This window comes from Amblyomma mixtum, chromosome 6, assembly GCF_055824585.1.
Source record: "Amblyomma mixtum isolate Tamu chromosome 6, ASM5582458v1, whole genome shotgun sequence".
Classification (NCBI taxonomy): Eukaryota; Metazoa; Arthropoda; class Arachnida; order Ixodida; family Ixodidae; genus Amblyomma; species Amblyomma mixtum.
In genome coordinates, this window is record NC_143017.1 from 138,103,014 (window position 1) to 138,125,194 (window position 22,181).

The 22,181-nt window shown below is 47.5% G+C and overlaps 1 protein-coding gene across 2 annotated transcripts in view; it reads left to right on the forward strand.

The window, feature by feature from the left end:
• The window catches only part of Sin3A (SIN3 transcription regulator family member A), a 57,373-nt gene that overhangs the window by 33,103 nt on the left and 2,089 nt on the right, over positions 1 to 22,181 (forward strand). For both annotated transcript variants that reach the window (XM_089549357.1, XM_089549358.1), the window contains exons 10-18: positions 2,830 to 2,916; positions 3,028 to 3,146; positions 5,390 to 5,520; positions 5,965 to 6,062; positions 6,166 to 6,282; positions 6,800 to 7,090; positions 9,387 to 10,127; positions 15,819 to 16,166; positions 19,682 to 19,857. In XM_089549357.1, coding sequence (XP_089405483.1) covers positions 2,830 to 2,916; positions 3,028 to 3,146; positions 5,390 to 5,520; positions 5,965 to 6,062; positions 6,166 to 6,282; positions 6,800 to 7,090; positions 9,387 to 10,127; positions 15,819 to 16,166; positions 19,682 to 19,857 — 2,108 coding nt within the window. The remainder of the gene's footprint in view (positions 1 to 2,829; positions 2,917 to 3,027; positions 3,147 to 5,389; positions 5,521 to 5,964; positions 6,063 to 6,165; positions 6,283 to 6,799; positions 7,091 to 9,386; positions 10,128 to 15,818; positions 16,167 to 19,681; positions 19,858 to 22,181) is intronic.

Consider the following 22,181-nt stretch of genomic DNA (forward strand, 5'->3'; position numbering starts at 1 on the left):
TCGTTTTATCACCCGCCATAAAGATTTCTCGGAGTCCCGTGTTTGAAGGGGAAGATGGGTATCGTCGGCAACCCATTAGTGTGCCGCACCTTTTGTGTGCTGCAAGGTCGCTTCCCCCCCCCCCCCCCCCCCAGTTTTGTGTCCGCGGACGTTCGTTCTGGGATTAGGTGCTATACCCCTAATGTACGGTCGTCGGGCCCGGCTGTCTAGAGCGCTCGAAAGGCGAGGTTTAGGCTGCAAGTGTGACGCCTACCGATAACGCTTGGTTTGAGATAGTCTGCGTCTCAGCTTGCTTCCCGCTGCCTTCGTCTATCGCCTCGCTGGACCGCAGCCACTATCCCCGATGAAGGCGCTGCCGGCCACGAAACCAAAACGAAGATAACATATCTGGGCTCTCCTGCTGCAGCAAAAAAAAAATTGCTTTTTTTATTTCGGTTCTGGTTCCATGGCTTGAAGCCCCTTTACCGGCGATCGCGCGGCTCCGCGCAGCTCCGGACCAGCGCGATGATAAAGAAGGCATCAGTGTCAGTGTGGAGGCCCTGTTCAGATGCAGGCTCACAAACCAGGCCTTATCGCTAGGCATCCATCGCGCATGCTGACGATGATAGTGTATCCCGGGAGGGTCCCGTCCTTTTGTTTATGCTAAGCGAGTGTTTGTTATACTACGTGGGGTGTGCTCCAGATGCCACAGGTTCATTTGAGCCAAATACGGCTTGGTGCATTTAAATTGTGGAGTCTTGTTGATATAACTGAGGCTCCTAGTTTTCTGCGGCAGAAAATTGAAAAAAACTGTGAAGTGAGGACATAAGCCTGCAATAATATTCCGCGGGAAGCAGCCTCAATGGCCCAATATCGTTGATAAGTTAGCTTTTCCTCGCAGCTCACGAGCAGAGTGGGTGAGCTAGCTGTGGACATCTCAAGGAACAGAGAAAGAAAAATGCGCGCTGTATTCGTAGTTTGGTACCAGGTTTAACGTGAGGTGGTTTCTGTAAGAGATGATTTAAAGAAAAGGCATAATTCTGAAAATACAGTAAAATAGTGCTTTCGACAAGCACTAGTATCCAGGCTATACCCATCGAGGCATGCGGGCAGACTGCTGCCAAAACTGCAGTGCTTGACGCAGTTTGCTTGAGTGGATGAGCATGCATATCAAGGCATCAGCAGAACTCCTTTCTTTGCCAGATTCTAAAACGTTGAAAGAATTCAGACATTGAAATTAGTCGCATTTTTATCATTCTATTATTCTTGCCAACACCCACAAGCCTACATCATCAATAAAAGTGTGTGGCTGCTAGCACAGTTCCACAAAAAATGGCAAAATCCACTTTTTATCCACTCTTTCTTTTTTTTTTTTTTTGCACAAATGCAGGAAACATGGGAGGGCCTCAGATATAAAGCTCTAAAGTGAAAGTTGCTGACGGATATGAAAAAATGCTGGAACAATACTGATGCCTTCAAACCTAAGTCTTGCTTCTCCAGAAAAACATTACTTGTCAAGCTGAAAATGAATTATTTTACTAATGCAGCAAGCCTTTGCTGCAAGTGGAACAAAAACTGTCTTTCTGCAGTTCGTAATTGGCAGCATCTCTTCTACAGTGGGTATTGTATGCTACACACTATAGCTAGGGATTGGACTTTTCAGGTTTTTTTTTTTTTTTTTTTGAAATTCAGCAGACTCTTTTTGGTGCTCATTTCAGGATGCATTTTTTTTTTTTTCAGTGAATATTTTAACCGATGAATTACGGACTTTTTTAGGCGATTTAATATGGCAATCCTGTGTGGGCAAAAGTCATTTAGTCTGAGCGTTTCTGTCAGCATCAGCAGTTTCCAGTAATTAACGTTCATATGGTAGTACTTTGAGCTTTGCTTGTAAAAGGGATTGCTGTCGTGATTTAAAAAAAAAATCGCTAGTAAATGAGGTATCCAGCACACAAAACACTTGTCAAAGTTTACTTCTTGGAATAAGGCTGACATCTTATTGTTGGGTTATTGCACTGGGTTGAGCAAGAGCGCAAACATCACGTGGTCTGCCTATTGATCGTAGTGCTAGAACTGCTGCTCAATCATCGCAGTAACCAGAACGTGATACTTTTTTGTGGCGGCCATGCATCATTTAGGATCAGTATTCTATATGCAGTTGATAAACCTGTTTAACAGACTTAAATGCTCTAAACAGGTGATGATAGTGATCAAATGATGCTTTAGCTTGCATGCAATGGGGAGGTGGCGCTTCCTGGTCTGCAGAGGCATGTAAGCTACAGGAGCAATACCTTAAATTGTACAACTGTGCTGCTTATTTAGCAATACAACAGTCTCGTCACACCCCTGGCTTCTCTACTTAGCTAGTTTTCACCTTTGACTTAATGTAACTCTTGCTGAACAGCCAGCTAGCTATGGCTCGCATGTCAAAAATAGTGACCTTTCTCAGGTTAAACCGAAACGTCAAACTCCTAACTATACCATACGCTATCTCTGCTACCCCTTCGTAAGCTATATCTGGCAGAAGTTTTTTTTTTGGATTTCATCATGTTTTAGGGGACAAAATGCGAGAAAGTTGTGCGAGAAAAAATTGCTGTTTTGTGGAAAGAGTACCGTTGTAATTATTAGTGCCTGGAGGGTAAAGTTGGTGTTGGTAAAGAGGCAGTGGGCTCAGGAGTTCACTTTATTGTCTGTTTTGGATGCTGTTGATGGTATTGGGTTTTGTGTACCAGTGTTATTTGATAATGACTATCACTTGGATTCAGAACAAATTTTTTTACCTTTAATGAAATGGCTTAATGGTCTCCATTGGTTAAGTAGTTAATGGTTTCCTTTTATTTATCCTTTCAGAAGCAAAAAATGACGAGTCTCAAGGACGTGAGCCTTGCTGAAGCTGGAAAGCATGGCACTCTCAATGAGTTTGCTTTCTTTGATAAGGTAGGTCGTTTTACTTTTTTTTTTTGTACAAGGCATGCACAGTTGATTATACTGGTGTGATGTCTCTATTTAAGCAAACTGGGGAGTTGATCATTTCATGTGATTCAACAGGTTCGCCGTGCTCTGCGTGGCCAGGAAGTCTACGAGAATTTTCTTCGTTGCTTGATTCTTTACAACCAGGAAATTGTGTCTCGGTCGGAGCTCGTTCACCTCATAACGCCATTCCTTGGGTAAGCTGTGTAGTTATTTGTGCTTTTTTTTTTACTCTGTGGAGGTATATTAGGCTTTTCAATTTACTTGGTTCGTCGTACGTGCTTGGCTGATCAGGCTAGTTGGCAGTTCATGACAGCTAGGAATACTACACAACGCAACTTTAGACAAGGACAAAGAAAAGACTGGACACCACCATGCTGTGGTGCCTCGTCTTTGGTCACTGTTTGGTCAGTGCCATTGTTGCCCATTATTGGTGCAATTATTGGTGCATTGGTGCTCATTATTGCCGCTTTTAGCAAGCTTGCCTTTACTTGCTTGTGGAAATAATACAGTAGAACCCTTCTATAGTAAGGTAGCCCAGACCAGCAAATGCGTTTACTATATCAGGGTCTTTACTATACCAGTTGTCTGTGATGGCATGGCTCTGAGGATGCTTTCTGGTTATTGGCTACTTGCTAAACAGTGTTAGGTTAACAAACACTCAGAAATGCCTTACATCCTGCTCTTATCATCAGTTTGGGATAATTTAATTTTAGTTATCACATTTATGCCTTCGATGTTGTTAATGCCTTGTGGAAGTACCGCACTTGCACGAAAATAGCGGGGCCATGATTATAACACCAGCCAAAACTTTGCGTGAACGCAGCATCATCTTCTGCAGCCTCGGCGTCACTTAAGAGGCAATAGAAGTGCACATGACAGTCAAGCGTGGCAAAACCTCCCGCACAGTGCCGCCACACCTCCGCTTCTTGTCGCCAATTCCGCGTACTTTGTGCTGCCCTGTGCTGCGAACAGTCGGCCCTCTCTTCACGTCCCCACTCCTCGCTGCTTTCTTAGTGACCCGCACCACCTTCCTCTTCGCTTCTTCGTGCTCACCGTGCACTTTGCCTCGCTGTTCCAAAGCCGCCAAAAAGTTGGTTTCTCCTCGCAGCTTACGAGCTTGCTGGTGAAGCCATTTCAAGCGCCGTTTTATCGTCTGCTGTAGCCATCTGCCATCAAATGCAAGGCAAAATATGACGACAGTTTCACTTTACTATATATCAAGATTCTGGTGTAGTTAACACAGCCCAGGGCAGTGACATACACCACTATTCTGCCATTGGGAATTGTGTACTAGTAAATGTACTTCCTGTTTTGCAATTTTATCGTTGTAGTGTGGTTCAGTAAATGCTAGAGGTATGTGAATATCAGTGGCTGCAAAGCATTATGGTTTGAACTAAGTGTCTTTAGATGAGAGCATTTAAGATCAAATTATGATTCATCTAAGAATACAAAATGTGCACTCGCAGTGTGTTACATCCGACAGCCACGTCAGCCTTGCTGTTGCCACTACCAAATTCGCAAGTTGGGCGAGTAATCTTGAAATATTCTGTGTGGAGCAGTTGCAAATTCCTGCAAAGTGAGATGAACTTTCTGAACAAGCTTTTTAAAAGCCTGCTTAGCTAGATCGCCTAGAACAGATGGTCAGTTAGATGGCCACATGCACGGCCACTTGCATTGTCACCTACTGTGGCCAATGCACTCTCTGCATAGTGTCTGTGCGAACTTTTGTGTCCATGCCTTTTGTTGGGCCCAGAGTTAGGTTCACGCTCATTAGAATAAAGCCCGAACGGTGTGGAACGTTCTGTGCGCGAGGAAGCTTGGTGCTACGCCCACATGGCAGTGTTGGATCTGGGAAGCGCCTCTGTAAAGGGATTGCTGGTCACTGCTCATTAAAGACTGCACCTTGACAAATACAGTGTGCAGCAGACACAGAAATGAGAATTCAGCATGAAAATTTGTGTTGCTGACATTTACACTCGGTGAGTAATCAAATTATCGAAGGTGTTTATATATGATGTCTGGTAATCATGTCTTTGGCACTTTTTAAATATTAATGTTTTATTTCACTATAGTCGGATAAAACTCAAGCATGCAGCAGCAAAATGCTTCTAAGTGGGCCCTCCGGCCAGTGACGTCTACAGATTGTCACAAGTGTCAAGGTTAATCCAATTTCACGAAGGCACTTGTTAGTAACCTGCGTTGTCAGGCTTGGGGATTAAACACGTCATGAGAACCAGTCCGTGCAGTTGGCTGGAGGGTTCCACCGCCTACATTTTTGAGTTTTATCCAGCTTAGTTATTTTTCACATGGCAGTGCGGCATTATTTCCTACAAGTGGCTGTGGTAACTGCAGTATATTTAATTACTGTTACTTATATCGTGTTAATGTTATTGCCTTGACTTAAGAGGAGTTTTTTTTTTTTTGTGGCACTTTGTAGGAAGTTTCCAGAATTGTTCAAGTGGTTCAAGGACTTCATCGGGTACAAGGACCTTGGTGGACAGATAGAACCCATCCCCAACAAAGTGGTCCAGCAAGAACGCATCTCAGGGGACCCTTCTATGGAAATTGGTGCGCCTCTCTGCTACTCTTAAAAAAGACCCTGAAATGATCTTTGTGGTCATATTCTAGTGCAACAGATCTGTAGAGGGGGTCTTTGTGAGTATTGCAGTCAAATCTATTTTTAAAAATCTCTGCTCGCAACCGATTAGGGCGACACCTCACCGTGCAGCTTCCCCTACCCCGATGTCAGATGACATAAGTAGGCGGACTGGGCGTGTGTGACTGGCCTTGATATAACAAACTGGCTATGCCCCCTACCCCGATGACATCAGTAGGAAATCTTTCGTTCTGTTTTTCAAGCACTATTAACTCCAAATTACTTTGGGCTCACACGTGCCCGATAATCATTGATAACAGAGTTGGTTTACAATGATGTGCCTAGTTTTTCTCTTTGCTGAACAAGAAAAACACCGTTCAGGTTAAGCACATTGTTAACTTTCATTTCTGTTGCAGATTACTCAGCCTGCAAACGTTATGGAGCCAGCTATCGTGCACTCCCAAAAAATGTTGTACAGCCGAAGTGCAGTGGCAGGACGCAACTTTGTAAAGAGGTAGGATTTTGTCAAGCATGCCAACATTTGATTTTTTTTTTGTTTCTTTTGGGCATTATTTTAGCGGTATAACTCTCGCATCACCCCTGCTCCTCACTTGCAGGTTTTGAATGATACCTGGGTTTCGTTTCCTTCATGGTCAGAAGATTCCACATTTGTGAGCTCACGCAAGACCCAGTATGAGGAGTACATCTACCGTTGCGAAGATGAACGCTTTGAGGTGGGTGCCGAGTGCATGCAGAAGTGTTCTTTTTGCCTGCAGGGGTGTAGCAGACGCAGAACTTTCACAGAAACAGATGCGTGAAAGGCCTCATCCGGGCTTTATAGGGGTGTCAGCAAATCGGAAGAGTCGCAAGTTTGCCTGTTAGCAGAGGAAAATGTGATCCAGGTTGGCCCAGGCTTAACTTGCACACAGGGAGGTAGCATGCCTAAGATTTCTTCATCTCAATAACAGCAGTTTCAAGCTGTATTCTGTTCGGTACATGTGGTTTCTGAGGAATTAGGCATCTATTACTGTAGTTCCTTTGTGCACCAAAGGAGCTGGCGTATTCAGAGTTTCATTTTTATCCCTGCACCGGTAACCGTTGCTCACTAGACCGGGCTCGCTTAAAGGTGCTAATAAGGATGTATCTGAGCTCAGTTTTTTTTTTTTTTTTTTCGGGAATTGTCAAGAATTGCTTTCTGGGTTTGCCTTGTTGAGTATGTTAGTAATAAACCCAAAAAAATGTACTGCGCAGCTGGACGTGGTTGTCGAGACCAACCTGTCGACAATCCGCATCCTGGAGGCGGTCCAGAAGAAGCTCCAGCGGATGAGTGCGGAGGAGAGGCAACGCTTCCAGTTGGGTGACAACCTTGGTGGCTCGTCAGCTGTGCTGCAGCAGCAGGCCATCAGGCGCATTTACGGAGACAAGTCCCATGACATTGTTGAGGGACTCAAGCGCAACCCCGTGGTGGCTGTGCCCCTGGTGCTGCGCAGGCTCAAGGCCAAGGAGGAAGAGTGGCGCGAGGCACAGAAGAGCTTCAACAAGGTCTGGCCACTGAGTTTACGAATTGTCCTTTCTTGCAGCAGCTTTATTAGTATTGAGGTATAAAACCTCACTTTACTCAATGGCAAGTCAAGGAGTCTCTTTGTAGCAACAAGGTCTGGCCACTGAGTTTACGAATTGTCCTTTCTTGCAGCAGCTTTATTAGTATTGAGGTATAAAACCTCACTTTACTCAATGGCAAGTCAAGGAGTCTCTTTGTAGTGCGGTACTCGTTAAAAAAAGTGGCTGCAAAGGGATTCATTTGTCCAGAGGAAAACAACTTGAGAAGAAAAGCATTTTGTTATTATACAAGGGAAGTAATAATTGGCCACGTCTCAGGATCGATGCAATTGGTTTGGTTTGGTTTATGGGGCTTAACGTCCCAAAGCGACTAAGGCTATGAGAGACGCCGTAGTGGAGGGCTCCGGAAATTTCGACCACCTGGGGTTCTTTAACGTGCACTGACATCGCACAGTACACGGGCCTCTGGAATTTCTCCTCCAAAGAAATTCAGCCGCCGCGGCCTCTGTGCAATGTCTGTGGCCATCCATAAACTGAATCCTCTGCATCTTGTGCAGTGGGCATTGTGCCTCTTTGCATGTCATATAAAATGGAAAAAAAAAAAGAAAACTAATGAGTTGATAGCAGCCTTAAAAAGGCATTGAATGTAGTATTGTAACTGTTAAAGTCAAGCAGACGTCTTGGAACTGATCAAGCCTTGGAAATGTGCAGGACCTGGTTTGCTTTGCTTCCCTTTTTTTTTAACATTGCAGTTTTTTTTTTTCCCCCTCACTAAAGCTTAACAGGCAAGGCTTTGCTCTGTACTGGGCTAACGTGCAACTAAGGACTATTCTAACCTCCTTCATGCCAGAAAGAGGAAATTGGCTAAAGTTTGACCTCGTGCCTGAACTGCACATTACACTGTTTCCCACTCCCCTCTGACATGCAGCAGCAGTCGTTTGACAATCGGCAGACCCCTGTTGATAGGCCGATCGAAAGAGAATTCGTCCAGAGTTCCGTTTCTAGAGCTTTTGTTGGCCTGCGGCGATGGCGACATTGGGCTGCGCATATCGGACAGCCAGCTGAGCCTTTAGCTGTGCGCCATTTAGAGCGATGAATGCCTTGTTTTTTGAGGGCACTGCTTCAACCACTTGCCACTTTGGCGCCAATCCGTCCTCGTGGTATATATTTCCGTTCTTCCAGCGTACCGAAACTGCGCACTTGTTATGTGCAAAAAATCGCTGTTGTCAGACAGCTTTCATCTTAAAAGAATGACCATTGCCCAGCTTCTCACTAAATAAGTTTAACTTTCACTGGAACAGTTTCTGCCTGTTTTGGGGGGCTGTTTGGTAATTCGAGATTGGATAGTTAGGAAGTCCTTTCCACTCTGGTGAGGTTAAAATTGACAAGGTGTTAATATAGGTGCATTATCTTCTGGGTCATTAATATATCATATTCGCTCGTGTGATTTGTGCATTTTTATTTTATTTTTTTTTTAAATTTAATGCTTCAGAAATGGGGTGCACAAATCACTCGAAGATTTTCTGAACACACCTCAAAAAGCTCTACAAAGGACTGATGCACAGTCTACATTGTGTATTGCCGCTTGTATGTCAACCCCCTAACTTGCACCACTCGCAGGCTAAAAAAAAAAAAAAATTGACTGGATCCAAGTATAAAAGGCATACCCCTTCCCACCGTGTCTCACGTTATGTAGTTACCCGCGGGATGGCACGTACGCAGCTAAAAGCAGTAGATCCGCAACAATACAGTCTTAAAGCCAGCAGTCAGAGGCAAATGAAAGTAACAAGCGATAAAAATTGGGAGGACACTTCATTCTGCTTTAATGGTTTGATGCGGCAGCAGTTCCTCATGCCCACACAGTGTAAAATGGCGCCCTCGCATGTGGCCCGTCTGACTTGCGGCCAACTGAATAGCAAACTGTTCATTAGCTTCGGATTTTGGCACGTGTGCAACTGTTCATCTGTAAAAGCGACTGCCAGCACGTGCGAGCCGGGTAAACGGCACGGAATTCGTCCCCTCGCCACTCACATCTTTCGCAGCCACACAATGCGACGTGGCCATGCCAGTCTTCCCATGTTCTTTCGTATAAATCCGGGTAATAATTAAGGGTACGCAAATCGCACGAGTAAATACGTAGTCACACTGGCTCCATATTAGCTTTATGGTGTTATGTAAGCCTTGTTAAAATACTTAAAATAAATTGAATATTATTTTTCAGGCCCATTAAAATATTTAACTTGTGCATTCTAATGTTCTGCTCATTTCCTTTGATCAGGTCTGGCGAGAGCAGAATGAGAAGTACTACCTCAAGTCACTAGATCACCAGGGCCTCACGTTCAAGCAGAACGACATCAAATTTCTGCGCTCCAAGAGCCTCCTGAATGAGATTGAGGCTATCTATGAGGAGCGCCGGGAGCAGATTGAGGAAGGCGCAGGCGAGGTGCCCACGGGGCCTCACATGAGCCTGTCTTACCTTGACCGATCCATCCTGGAAGATGCAGCCAACCTGATAATCCACCATGTGAAGCGCCAGACGGGCATCAACAAAGAGGACAAGCAGAAAATAAAGCAGTTGCTGCGTCAGTTCATACCGGACCTGTTCTGTTTACCGCGGGGCGAGCTCTCCGACGACGAGGTCGACAAGGACGACGACATGGAGACGGAGGATGGGGAGAGCCAGCCACTGCCCTCTACGCCCAACCACCGGCCGGACGACTCGTTTTCCAAGGACAGTGACAAGGGTGCTCTGCGGACAGGCACGGAAGATTGCATTGGTAGTGCGGACAGTTCACAGCTGAGTGCGCAGCCCATGCAGAACCTGTACTCTGACGATTCGTATGCACTGTTCTTTGTCAACGACCACTGGTACCTGTTCTTTCGGCTGCACCACCTGTTGTGCGAGCGGCTCACCAAAATCTACAGGCAGTCGACGAACCTAGCAGCTGATGAGGCAAAGGAGCGCAAGGATCGGAAAGAGTCTACGGCTGTGGCACTTCGGCTGAAGCCTCGGAGTGAGGTTGGTACATTTGGTTGAACCTGAGTGGCCTAGTGTTCTGCTGAGAAAATTCTTCCTGCTTATCCATCCTTTGGTGGAAATTTTTGGATCCCTAGAATGCTTGGCATGAAAAGACGCTTTTTTCTGTGCTGAAACTTGCGTGTTGATAATGTGCATTGCGTTCGGGCGCATCAGACAGCATAAGGGTACAAGTGCTTTCACAAGTTCCCATTAGTAAAGATGATTGGAGATAAGGTTAGCTCCTGCTGTGGCTGATTACTCAAAACAGCGCATATTAGCATTTCTATTTTTACCTACGGTAAAAGGCTTGAAATTGCAGTTGCACACAGCCCTGTGGCATGAGGTGTAATTTCAGATCTGTAAGGTAATGTCTCCCGTTACCATCCTTAAGAATAATTGTTGTGACTGTAGCTTAAACTGATGACATTTTATGGTAATGAGATGAGTTATTGCTGTCTTATTGGTTCTCTAATTTCACAAAAGGCAGCAATGTAACTTAACCAGGATGAACAGTTTACATCTGGTGAAAACATTATTGGGCTGAAAGTTTTTTTTTTTTTGTTACTATTGCAATGGCTCCGGGGATGTTTGTCATGCTTGCATGTATTTGCACCCTTTGCACTATGAGGGCTGAAAAACCAATGTGATATGGTTAAACTCGTGTGCTGTTCAAGGCAGCCTTATGAGAATGTGTGAAACTACTTTACTGGTGGTCTTGGTTTGTGTTATGCAGCTCTTAATACTGTTAGCCTCTCAGCTACAGTCACTGTAACCACCTTGTTGCTGTCATTGCTGCTGGTAGATCCCCTGTAATGCACCCTTACAGATAATGTGGAGTAGAGCCGTTCTTCCTTACTGCTCTGTGCACTTTGTGATAAACTACTGTGTTATAATGCTAGGTTACCATGCTGCAACTGTGACTCTGCTGGACTATTAAGGGGACAGAACCACAGACCACGGAGTCTGGACATTGTTGTCCCCTTTGCTGTCACAGTTGTAGCATGCTAATTGTACATGGTGTACTACAGTGAAACCTCGTTAAACCGTAGCTGGCCGGAACCCGGAAAAAGTACGTACTAACCGGTAGTACCGCTTAACAGGAGTAGCATAAAATCGCCCACTTACCTGCCAAAAAACAAAACCAGAGATCAGTAGTAGTTGAAAGAAGGAAAAAAAACATGCAGCCTTTATTTTGCACTGAAAAAGTCGGCAATCTTCGTTTGACGCCGCGGTGTTCTGGCAGCGACAACAGCAGCCTCAAACTCATTTAGGCCGCGAGCCAGCTTCTCGGCCAGTCCCCTTCTTTCAGCGAACAGCCGCATCACGTTTACAGCGCGCGCAGCCTCTGCCACTGTTGGGCCCGAATCACACTCACTTTCCGCGTCGTCCTCATCACTGTCCGTTGCCGACACTTCGGCCACAACTGAGGCAACAATGGCTTCGTCGGACAGGTCCGGCGAAGTTTCCACTTCGCTGTCGACGTCCCTGAAGTCTGAGAAGGTAATGGCTTCTGAAGCACCTTCCCTCTCAAGAACTTCAGCGAGCAGGCCATCACAAGCTTGGTCTGCGATGTCGCCGATGTCGCTTGCGTCGTCTGCGTCACTCGGTTCACTGAAACCTGCACGCTTGAAACAGTTCTGCACGGTTGCAGACTCTACTTGTCGCCATGCGTATTCCAGCAGGTGAATCGCGCCCAGCAGGTCAATGGCGTACACCTTGTCACTTTCGAGCGCTAGCAGCATCCTGCGCAGCAGGTTTTTTCTGTACAGCTGCTTAACAGCTCGAATGATCCCTTGGTCCAAGGGCTGGGCGATCGCTGTAGTGTTCGGCGGCAAAAAAACTAACTTCAGCGCCTTTAGATCATCCAGTGCGACGTGCGCCGATGCATTGTCGAGAATCATGACAACACTTCTTCCTTTCGCCTCAAAACGGCGGTCAATGAGGCGCATATACTCTTCAAAAAGTTTCCCGGTCATCCACGCTTTCGTGTTGCTTTTGTAGAAGACTCCTGACGGCAGTCGGGCGCTCTTGAAACATCTCGGCTTCGCTGACTTTCCAATTACAAGAAGCGGCAATTTCTCGGTTCCCGACATATTTACTGCGAATGCAACCGAAATCCGGTCCTTCGCATGCTTGCCGCCGGTGCACAATTCACCCTTGAACGCAAGCGTTCTATTTGGCAGCAGCTTGAAAAACAGCGCGGACTCGTCCATATTAAAAATATCATCAGGCGCGTAGTCCTTCAAGATTTGTCCCAGCTGGCCATTCCTCCAATCTTCAGCGCCATCCACGTCAGCTGCGGCGCCTTCTCCAGCTACGGTCTTTGTGCTGATGCCATGCCTCGCTTTAAACCTCGCCAGCCAGCCATTGCTGCACACGAAGTCGTCGTGGTCCAGCTGTAAGGCGAAAACCCGGGCCTTCTCAACGAGGAGAGGTCCACTGACAGGCAGATTTTTTGCGCGAGCTGCTTTCAGCCATCGCACCAGCGCCTCCTCCACATCCGGAAATGTTGAGCCTCGCACTCGACATCTTTTCCCACTGGCGGCAACATTGCCGAGCAGCTTTTCTCTGGCGTTCCATATGCCACAAACAGTTGTCAGCGGTAGATCTCTCTCGCGCGCCAACACAGACCTCTTCGCTCCACTCTCGATGGCACGCACAATCTCCAACTTGTCCTTGATGCTGAGCACCCGGTGCTTCTGGCCAAGCTTCGGCATGACGGGAACCGCGAAATCGCTCAACCTCCCGGCGCACTCCGCTCAAAGAAACGTCGCACGTGCGAAAGCTGACGGGGCTGACGCTATTGGAACCGCGAAATCGCTCAACCTCCCGGCGCACTCCGCTCAAAGAAACGTCGCACGTGCGAAAGCTGACGGGTCTGACGCTAGCGCGGCCGTTGTTCAGGAATTTATGAGCATTCGCAGCGGGCGGAGACAAAATAAGGTCTGAACCATTGAGGTGCGCGGGGGGGGGGGGAGGAGGGCGGGTGATGTTCGCGCGGACTGGCCCAAAATCGGGCCCGCTAGGGGAGGTGGGTGGATGTGCCACTCCGGTAGTTTATGGCCTCCGCGATCGGCTCCGGCGGCTCGCCGTCGCGGAGGCCACGGGTAGTTATTGCTGCCGCTGCAAAAAAACCCCCAAAGATGGCGCTAGTTGTATCATTTCCAACTTTGGCGCCAATTTGTCATTGGCTGTGTGGCTTGCCGTCCCGTCGGCGGTATTTACGAAAGATTGTTGCGCCGCTAGCCGAACCGTCCTTTGGGTCGGTGCTACCGGCGTGAAGTCGTCACGCGCGAGTGCGACGAAAAGTGAAAATGGTACGTGCTAACCGATACGACCGCGATAAGCTGGTACGTTTTATGCGGATGCAAAATGCATTATGTTCAATGGGTGCTCAGTCGGGGACTTGACTTTACTACTTTTAAAACGAAAGTACTGTTTAAGCGGGTACGTTTTAACGAGGTTTTACTGTACAAGCATCTAGCCCTCCGCTGGCACTGGCCCCCTTATAAGGTGTTTAAAAGTAGACTACAGCAGAGAGGCAGTTGATTTCTCCACTCTTGATTCTGTGATGGGAGAATGCCTTCAGTGTGTGGGGACCGGCATGTGGCTTACCGGAAGGTAAGTGTATGTCACTCTGCTAAATGGGGTCATTTTATGCGAAGCATATTACTAGAGCTACACTACAGCCCGTCGAGCGCAGCGGTGGAGCTACCATTGACCTTTAGCGTGACCACGTGACAACATGACGTCACAGCAGAGGAGAGATGGGCTTCCGGCTCGCGCGGTCGGCCGCGGCGGTGGAGGCTCCACATCAGAGGCGCGGCGGCTGACCACGTGACAACATGACGTCACAGCAGAGGAGAGATGGGCTGCCGGCTCGCGCGGTTGGCCGCGGCAGTGGAGGCTCCACATCAGAGGCGCTGCAGCTGACCACGTGACGCTACAGCAGTGGTATAAAGCTGAGCTTGCCTCGCTCTCCGGGCACTTACGAGGCGGCCAGGTGTTGGGATGCCGCCTAGAAGCAGGGCTGATTTGAACGAGAAGCGAAAGCTGTTGTAGCCGGTGCTGGGGCAGCGGTTGTACACTCTGCATTGAATTCACCAATGATCCCGTATATAGCTGCCACGGCAATCCTTGCTACACTTCTAGTGGTTGTATTAAAATAACCAAGTATTCAACCAAGGAAAGCCATGTATTACCAAGCCTAGCCATCAATATGCTTCGCATCTGACTAGGCTTTAGCTTAGCTAAGCCTCAGCCAATTTTTTGGTTTACACCTTCAAAGCTTTGTTTTGTGGGTGCAGCCACCTTTGTTCATTGAAACATATCTTGTCCCTGTGCTGGCAAGTTCGTGCCGTGACCCCTGTATCTGCAGAAAGAATATGTGCTTCAGACTTGTTTCATTTGCTTAGATGTGGGATTAGTGCTGCCCAGAATAGCAGCGAAACAATTCAAGTACAGTGAAAGCTCGTTAATTCAAAACTCGATAATTCGAATTTTCGGATAATTCGAACTACACTACTTGGTTCGGCCAAGCTCCATAGAGATCTGTGTATAAAAAAGCCCGTTAATTCGAAAGCGAGTCGGTTCCGTTACGGATAATTCGAACTACGCGCCACCGCGTCTGGGCGGCTTGGCACACAGCATGTGGCCAAAAAAAAAAAAGCACCTCCTCCGCATAGTTAGAGGCTGCGTATGTCCTAAACGGGGACAGAAGATGGAACTAGATAAAACCTTGGAAGAGTGGGTAAAGCTTAAATGGCGCCATCACTGGCGCGGTGGCCGGCGGCACCGGAAGGAAGGGGACCGCGCTGGCGGCTGCCTACCCTCTTTTCCGCGCAACCTCCGGAACTCGCAACTAAATGCTCGTTAATTCGAGCCCTGTTAATTCGAAAATACGGATAAGCACTGTCAGCGCGGTCCCAGCCAACTCCCATGAAGGCTATGACTTCGGACAGGCGCTACAAATTACGAGCGAAAAACTTTTTTTTTCTTTCCGAGTGTCGTCCATGCTTTCACCCATCGGTCGATCGCCAACGGAAGCACGCGCTCAGCCGCGAACAAGACTCCAGCACAAGCGCTGGCACTCTGCCAAAGTTCGCTTCCCCCTTGCTGGGGCTAACGTCAAAAGTGATGTTATCGCTGCGTAGCATCTTGGCGCGCCGCCAAGAAATGCGTTGGGGGCCGTGACGGTGCTGAAAACGAGGCTTGCACAACCGAACAAGCGCTGGCACTCTGCCAAAGTTCCCTTACCCCTTGCTGGAGCTAACGTCAAAAGTGATGTTATCTCTGCGCAGTATCTTGGCGCGCCGCCAAGAAATGCGTCGTGGGCCGTGACGGTGCCAAACGGAGGGAAGCGTTAACGACTGACGCTTTTTTTTTTTATTCTTAGGCAAAAATGGGGGGGTGGGTGGGTTCATTATGTGAGTGGGTTCGTTACGCGAGTAAATACCCTACATACACCGTAATGCAAATGGTTCTTGTCGGTTTTTTCGGGCCATTCGATAATTCGAACGTTTTTCCCGGTCCCATGAAGTTCGAATTAACGAGCTTTTGCTGTATTTGTGTTTTCCTGAAAAGTGCATCAGTTCACCAAATTCGTATTGGTACAAACAGGAAGAGGTGAGGTCTTTTGCAGATAGACTTATTTTGCATTTTCTGAAAGTGGGTTTGAAAAAATGCGCACAGGTGGAAATTGAAGACTACTACCCGGTGTTTCTGGACATGGTGAAGAGCCTGCTTGATGGCAATGTGGATGGCACCCAGTACGAGGACACCCTGCGAGAGATGTTCGGCATCCACGCCTACACTGTGTTCACGCTGGACAAGGTGGTGCAGAACGCAGTGCGGCAGCTGCAGCACATTGTGTGCGATGAGGCGTGCCTGCGCTGCACCGATCTCTTCATGGAGGAGCAGCGGGTAGGAGCGGCCGGCGGACCTTGCGCCACGGCTGCACACCGAGCACACCTCGAGTCCAGCTACCAGAAGAAGGCCGAGCAGTCCTTGGTCAATGACAACTGCTTCAAGCTGGTGCTGGTTAGTGCCCTTCTTTGACTTCTCTTGCAAGAAGCAGAGTCCTTTGGCCATGTGGTTGCAACCTTTTTGCAGCACTTCATACGTTTTGCACTCTCACTGCTGCAGTGTTGCTTCCTTTCCTTCCCGGTCACTGTCATCCTGCCACCTCTTTCTAGTGGCCCGTCATTAGCCTTATGTACCTGGCCGCTGTCAGCAATTTCATCTTTAAACTTAACCGGTAGCAGGGGCAGTATCATGCCCCTGATACATTGGAAGATTTAATGTTGTTTGAAAGGACTGGACTGGAAATCACTGGCATTGCATGCCAGTGATTGCTATGCAGAATTATTTAGTCATTAGGTTTGAGTGATATTTGTGATAGAGTTCAGTGTGCTCATTCGTATTAGATTCTGAGCCATATGCTTACTCCACGTCTAAGGCCAGTTGTGAAAAAAGCAGTGCACAGTGAAGATCAGTATGCCATCAAAGAAAAAACTTCATGCTATTCCACTACTCTTTTTGTACATCTGTCATATTTATATGCTTCAGAGCACAAGAAAACTGTGAATTCTAGATGGCTAGATTGTTTTCCACTATGAAGCAGCACCAGCTAGGCCAGTCTTTTTTTATTGGATTCCCACTTGGGTTGTGTCTTAGCTCACGATGGATGGTAATTTGAACTGCCAGCATGGTCCTGGCCAACACTCATTTAATTCTCTGGCATCATACGCTCGCCAATTCGGCTGCTGCAAGTATCTCACCAGGTAACTCGAACTAGCTGCTGAGAAACCACGTCTTGGAAGGGCCGGCATGACAAGCAGTCGTCAAAATAGTTCTACTCAAACCTGACCTGCAGAGTTGCGCGCATGCCTCTTGACGTGTGCACAAAGGCAGGCGTGCCGAAAAAATGGACAGCCCTTTCACCGTGAGTTGTCAGCCCACATAATTTCGGTTTTGCTTTCCTGAGCTTCTTGTCAGCTTGCATTGATGGCAGCTATCGGCCACGCTTCGGCCAGCCAGCAGAGCCCAGCTGCTTGCCGTTTCGGGCACTGATTAGTGCCACTGCACATTTCCTTCGCTTCCATCCATGTGGTTATTCCATTCTTCCAAGCGCCGAAACTGCACTCTCATCATGTGCCGTTCGCTGTTTGTACGGCATACCTCGGCACCAATAGAGGTGGCTCAATCACACTCGCACTCTCGGCCACTCGCACTCGCATCCACTCATTCACACTCACACTCATGTCCACTCAAACTCGCAACCACTCACTCACATTCCCACTCATGACCACTCGCACTCATAACCACTCTCGCATTCACACTCATGACTACTCGCACTCACAACCACTCACTCACACTCGCACTCATGTCCACTCACAACCACTCACTCACACCTGCACTCATGTCCACTCACGCTCACAACCACTCACTCACACGTATACGGTTCAGAGGATACCTCATGCTGTCCAGATATCAGTGTGGGTAGGATTGCGGAAATCGATGCGTGCAAACAGAAGCTAATCCACTTACTTCACTGAAAACAGGAAAATTAAACAAAATCGCATTTCACAAGCTCATTTCAATTTCACTCCCTTAGTGACAAAGCTTAGGTGCCAAGTAGGTCAGGCTTTTACGTGGGTCCGGCCCAATCAACAAATTACAGCCAGAGCAGAGCTCTGCCATGCACACACCTGGGCACACAAAAAAAAACCTAAGAGTCCACTGCACCACTTGAGATCCCATCTTACGGTAGTTATTGCTAAGAAGCGGACAGTCGTTGTTTCAGCGGTAAGCATCGTAACTCTTGTGTATATAAGGTCGAGCCGTGCGGGGAGCGTGGCAAGATACACCTGTGTATATCTTCAGGACTGGCAATGCGAAATTCGATAAAGGATTTCACAAAACTCGTAGCGGCTCATTGCATTCGCGCCCGTGCCAGTGGTGAACTACAAATGCAACGAAAGATTGCCGTTCCTGTGCCAGCGGAATCCTCTGCTTCGGTTGTCCAAAGACACGAGCATGATGCCTTATGCTGCCTCGAGCGCCCTCAGTAGTCAATATTTGCTTCCCTCAGCTGTCAACAACATGAAAATAGCTAATCGGGTAACGCCGTCGCGAAACATATGCAACCGACTTCGCTGTCGCGTTCACCCAGCACTCAAATCCACTCATTGCCACTCACAACCACTCACGTCCACTCATTGCCACTCACGTCCACTCATTGCCACTCACGTCCACTCATTGCCACTCACGTCCACTCATTGCCACTCACGTCCACTCATTGCCACTCACGTCCACTCATTGCCACTCACGTCCACTCATTGCCACTCACGTCCACTCATTGCCGCTCACGTCCACTCATTGCCGCTCACGTCCACTCATTGCCACTCACGTCCACTCGTTGCCGCTCACAACCACTCCCTGCCACTCACATCTACTCAACAAACATGTCCACTCACCTCTACTTACGCTCACATCCACTCACTCACACTCGCACTCATGGCCACCCATGCTGGCGTCCACTCACTCGTACTCACACTCATGACCACCGGCACTCATATCCACTCACTCGCACTAACAATCACGTCTACTCAAACTCTCAACCACTCACTCGCACTCACACTCATGATCACCCTCACTCGCACTCACTCTCACGTCAACTCACACTCACGTATGTGAGTGTGAGTGAGGCGATATGAGTGCACTCATGGGTGAGTGTGCCAACCTATGTTGTACGGTGATGCACAGACATCTGTCCGATCCAAGTGGCCGTGGGTGAAGCCTTCTCGTGAGTGACTGCGCCGCTTGTGAGGGGGCTAACAGAGTTGCACCATGAAGGATGCCGGGGAGGCCCCTACCATTCTGGAGCAGTTCTGCTTCGACACTCCTGACAGTGTGCAGGCAATGATGCGTTGATGGGAATTTGAATTGTCACGTTGTTCTCATCTTGAAAGCAGGGGACCCTTGCCTAATATTTCGGCAAATAATTTTACCGAGATGCAAGCAGTTCCTCTCAGTTGTTTCGAGGTCATTCAATAATTGAACATTTTTTTCACTCCCTTGACACTTTAATGGGCTTTTACTGTATTTTAGCATTATGCATGCACACCTTTATATTGTAATTTAATCTTCAAACTGCCATTGCAATAATATGCATGTGACGTGTAGAGGATTTTTTACTGTGTAGCACCAAAAGGAGGGAAATGGTGTTCGATGTGCTGAATCTCATTGTTTTAAACCTTCCATTGTGAAAGACATCTTTTTCAGAGCTACAGCCCCTGTTGTCCTGCCTACTATCCCCTTTACGTTACCATTGTCATGCTCCCAGCTCTAATGCTGCTGTTGCCTGGGGCCAGCGGAACCAGCGTGCTCAAAGCATTTTTAATTCATGGTCAAGTTCTGCTGAAAACTTTGACCTTTACTTTGGCTTTAGCAACTGTTGAGAAATGTTATTTTTTCTCATTGGTATGCCTTTGAGGTTACATTTGTGCTTACATTTACTCACCACATGCCCCCCCTTTTTTTTTGTACCGCAGTACCAGAAGGAGACCAAGCTCACAATAGAGCTGATAGACACAGAGAGTGATATGTCTGAAGACCCTGTTGAGATAGAGAAGTGGTCAGAGTATGTCGACAAGTATGTTGCTGGTGAAGACTCCATCTCAGATGAGCTGCGAGACCAGCTTGCAAAGAAGCCCGTCTTCCTTCCTCGGTGAGCAGTTTCTCTGTGTGTGAATTTTGAAATTTGTATTGCAGTAGAGCCCCTCTTTAAGTCACTCGGACCAGCAAAAATCTTTACTATCAGCTGTTGATGGCATGGCTCTGAGGATGCTCTTTGGCTACTTATTAAATACAAAGTGTTGGTATTACCTTATTTCCTGCTCTTATCAACCCTCGTCTAAAGCCGCCTTTAGCTGCCGCATTGGCTCAGTGGTTATGACGCTCGGCTGCTGACCCGAAAGATGTGGGTTCGATCTCGGCCGCGGTGGTCGAATTTCGATGGAGGCGAAATTCTAGGGGCCCGTGTACTGTGTGATGTCAGTGCACGTTAAAGAACCCCAGGTGGTTGAAATTTCCGGAGCCCTTCACTATGGCGTCCCTCATAGCCTGAGTTGCTTTGGGGCGTTAAGCCCCAATAAACCCATTAAAACCTAAAGCCACCTTTAAACAAAAACTGGCGCTTTTATGACACGCAGGGAAACTAACTTTTAATTTTTGAAAGCCAGAGTAGCGGAAGCATTTATTACCCAAATGCGGCACTCATGCGAGATTTTTTATTATGCAACGGTTTCACACGGTCCCCTGAAAGTTGCATAATTGAGGTTCTGCTTTATTCAAATATGTTGACTCACTGTCATCATTGTTAGCAAAAGAATAATAATTTTTATATGCATATGACGTTATGGCCATAAGATACTGACTGGCTTTGTGCTCTGCCCCGCTTGAGGGGGATCATTATCAGATCTTTTGAAAGCTATAACTGTAGACAAGCGTCATGTTTGTAAACAAAGGTGGGGTTGCGGTCGGCAGCGACGCGGGGTGCAGGCAAAAACGTAGCATGACTGCCCTGCGCCAAGCGATGCTGCCTTCGAAACCAACTCGCGTGCGCGCATATTTCAAAACATGCGCGTTGCTTGTGGTTAGAAACATTTCTGTTGGTGACTGGAGAGCAGTTCAGCACTTTTTCAACCTGTTCTCCAGACCGAATTATCTGGCGAAGCGCTGCATAGGCTTCCTTCTGCGCTCCTATGTTTGGCAGCAACGGCAAGGCTACGGCGGTCGACTAGGCTGACTTATTAAATGAAACCGAGAAAGCACGAGGTATACAGGTCTGCAGTCTCAACATTCGGGGCGATACAGCATACCCGATCGCGAAGTGCAAGAAGGACAACGGCAGGCAGCTTTTTCCCATGACGAACCTTTGTGATGTGCCTGCTCTAGTCCAGCCACTTCAGTGCGGAGAACGCCGAACACTACTGGACACTGAAGCCATGCAGTTACTTTAAATGAGTCATGCAAATGCGATCTTCACTGGTAATGTCTCAAAAAATGTTTTTTTATTCACTTGGCTTTAAGAGAGGTGCACAGGCGAATGGATAGAAGTTTACCTCGAGCTACAACGAAGTTACGTTTGCTCTGCAGAGCTAAATATTTTAAGTCATTCTGATTGCAGGCCTTATTCTGCTTGATAACTGGTTCTTGGTCTGGTATTTGCTGTTTTCGCCAGGTCCTGATTGACCAGTAATTGTAAAATTCAGGTAAAATGGGAAATAACACTGCATGATTTTGCCGATACCTTAGCGATGTTTAATCGTTTTCTAGGATAGGTGGTGAAAAAACGTACAAGTTGAAGCTCGTGGAAGCGAAAATAGAGGAAAAAAACTATGCGTCGTATTTTCCTACTACCGGACTACAGTGTTGCTTCAAACGTCGCGCTCAGTGGTCCGATAAATGCTGAAGGCGACTGGCAGCAGCTGTGTTTTTTTTTTCCTTGTTTTTTTTTTTAAGCGCGAAGAGATGCCCGGGACGTAATCCAGGTGATTGTCGCCTGAAAACGGTCCCCTGCGTTCAATTTACGGCCACACCCACACGGAATGTCACGTCCAGACTTCTCATAATGAGAGCCCGACAGAACACGAACAAGCCGCAGACGTTGATTCCTGCACTGTTCGCTGCGCGAATGAGGAGCAGACATGCGGATTAAGAGACTCAAACTATCATATTTCAATGAAGAAATGCAATACTAGCCGCGCAGCCGATCCGTCGCCGAACTTACCCTGCTCCACGGCTGCTGCGCATCGCTCTGGCCTATATCTAAATGCTATAAACTTGTGGAAACTTGTGCCGCTACCTGTCTTCAGCATTGCGGTTCAACCACGCGCACCACAGCTCGCTGAAATATTGCAAAATGCGTTCAAAAACGCTCAAGCATGGCATAACCAAGGCACACGGTACCGGCTTTTGTCTACACAACGAAAGTCACTGCTGACTCCAGCGCCGCATCTCCGTGACATCACGGCCTGACGCTTGTCTATA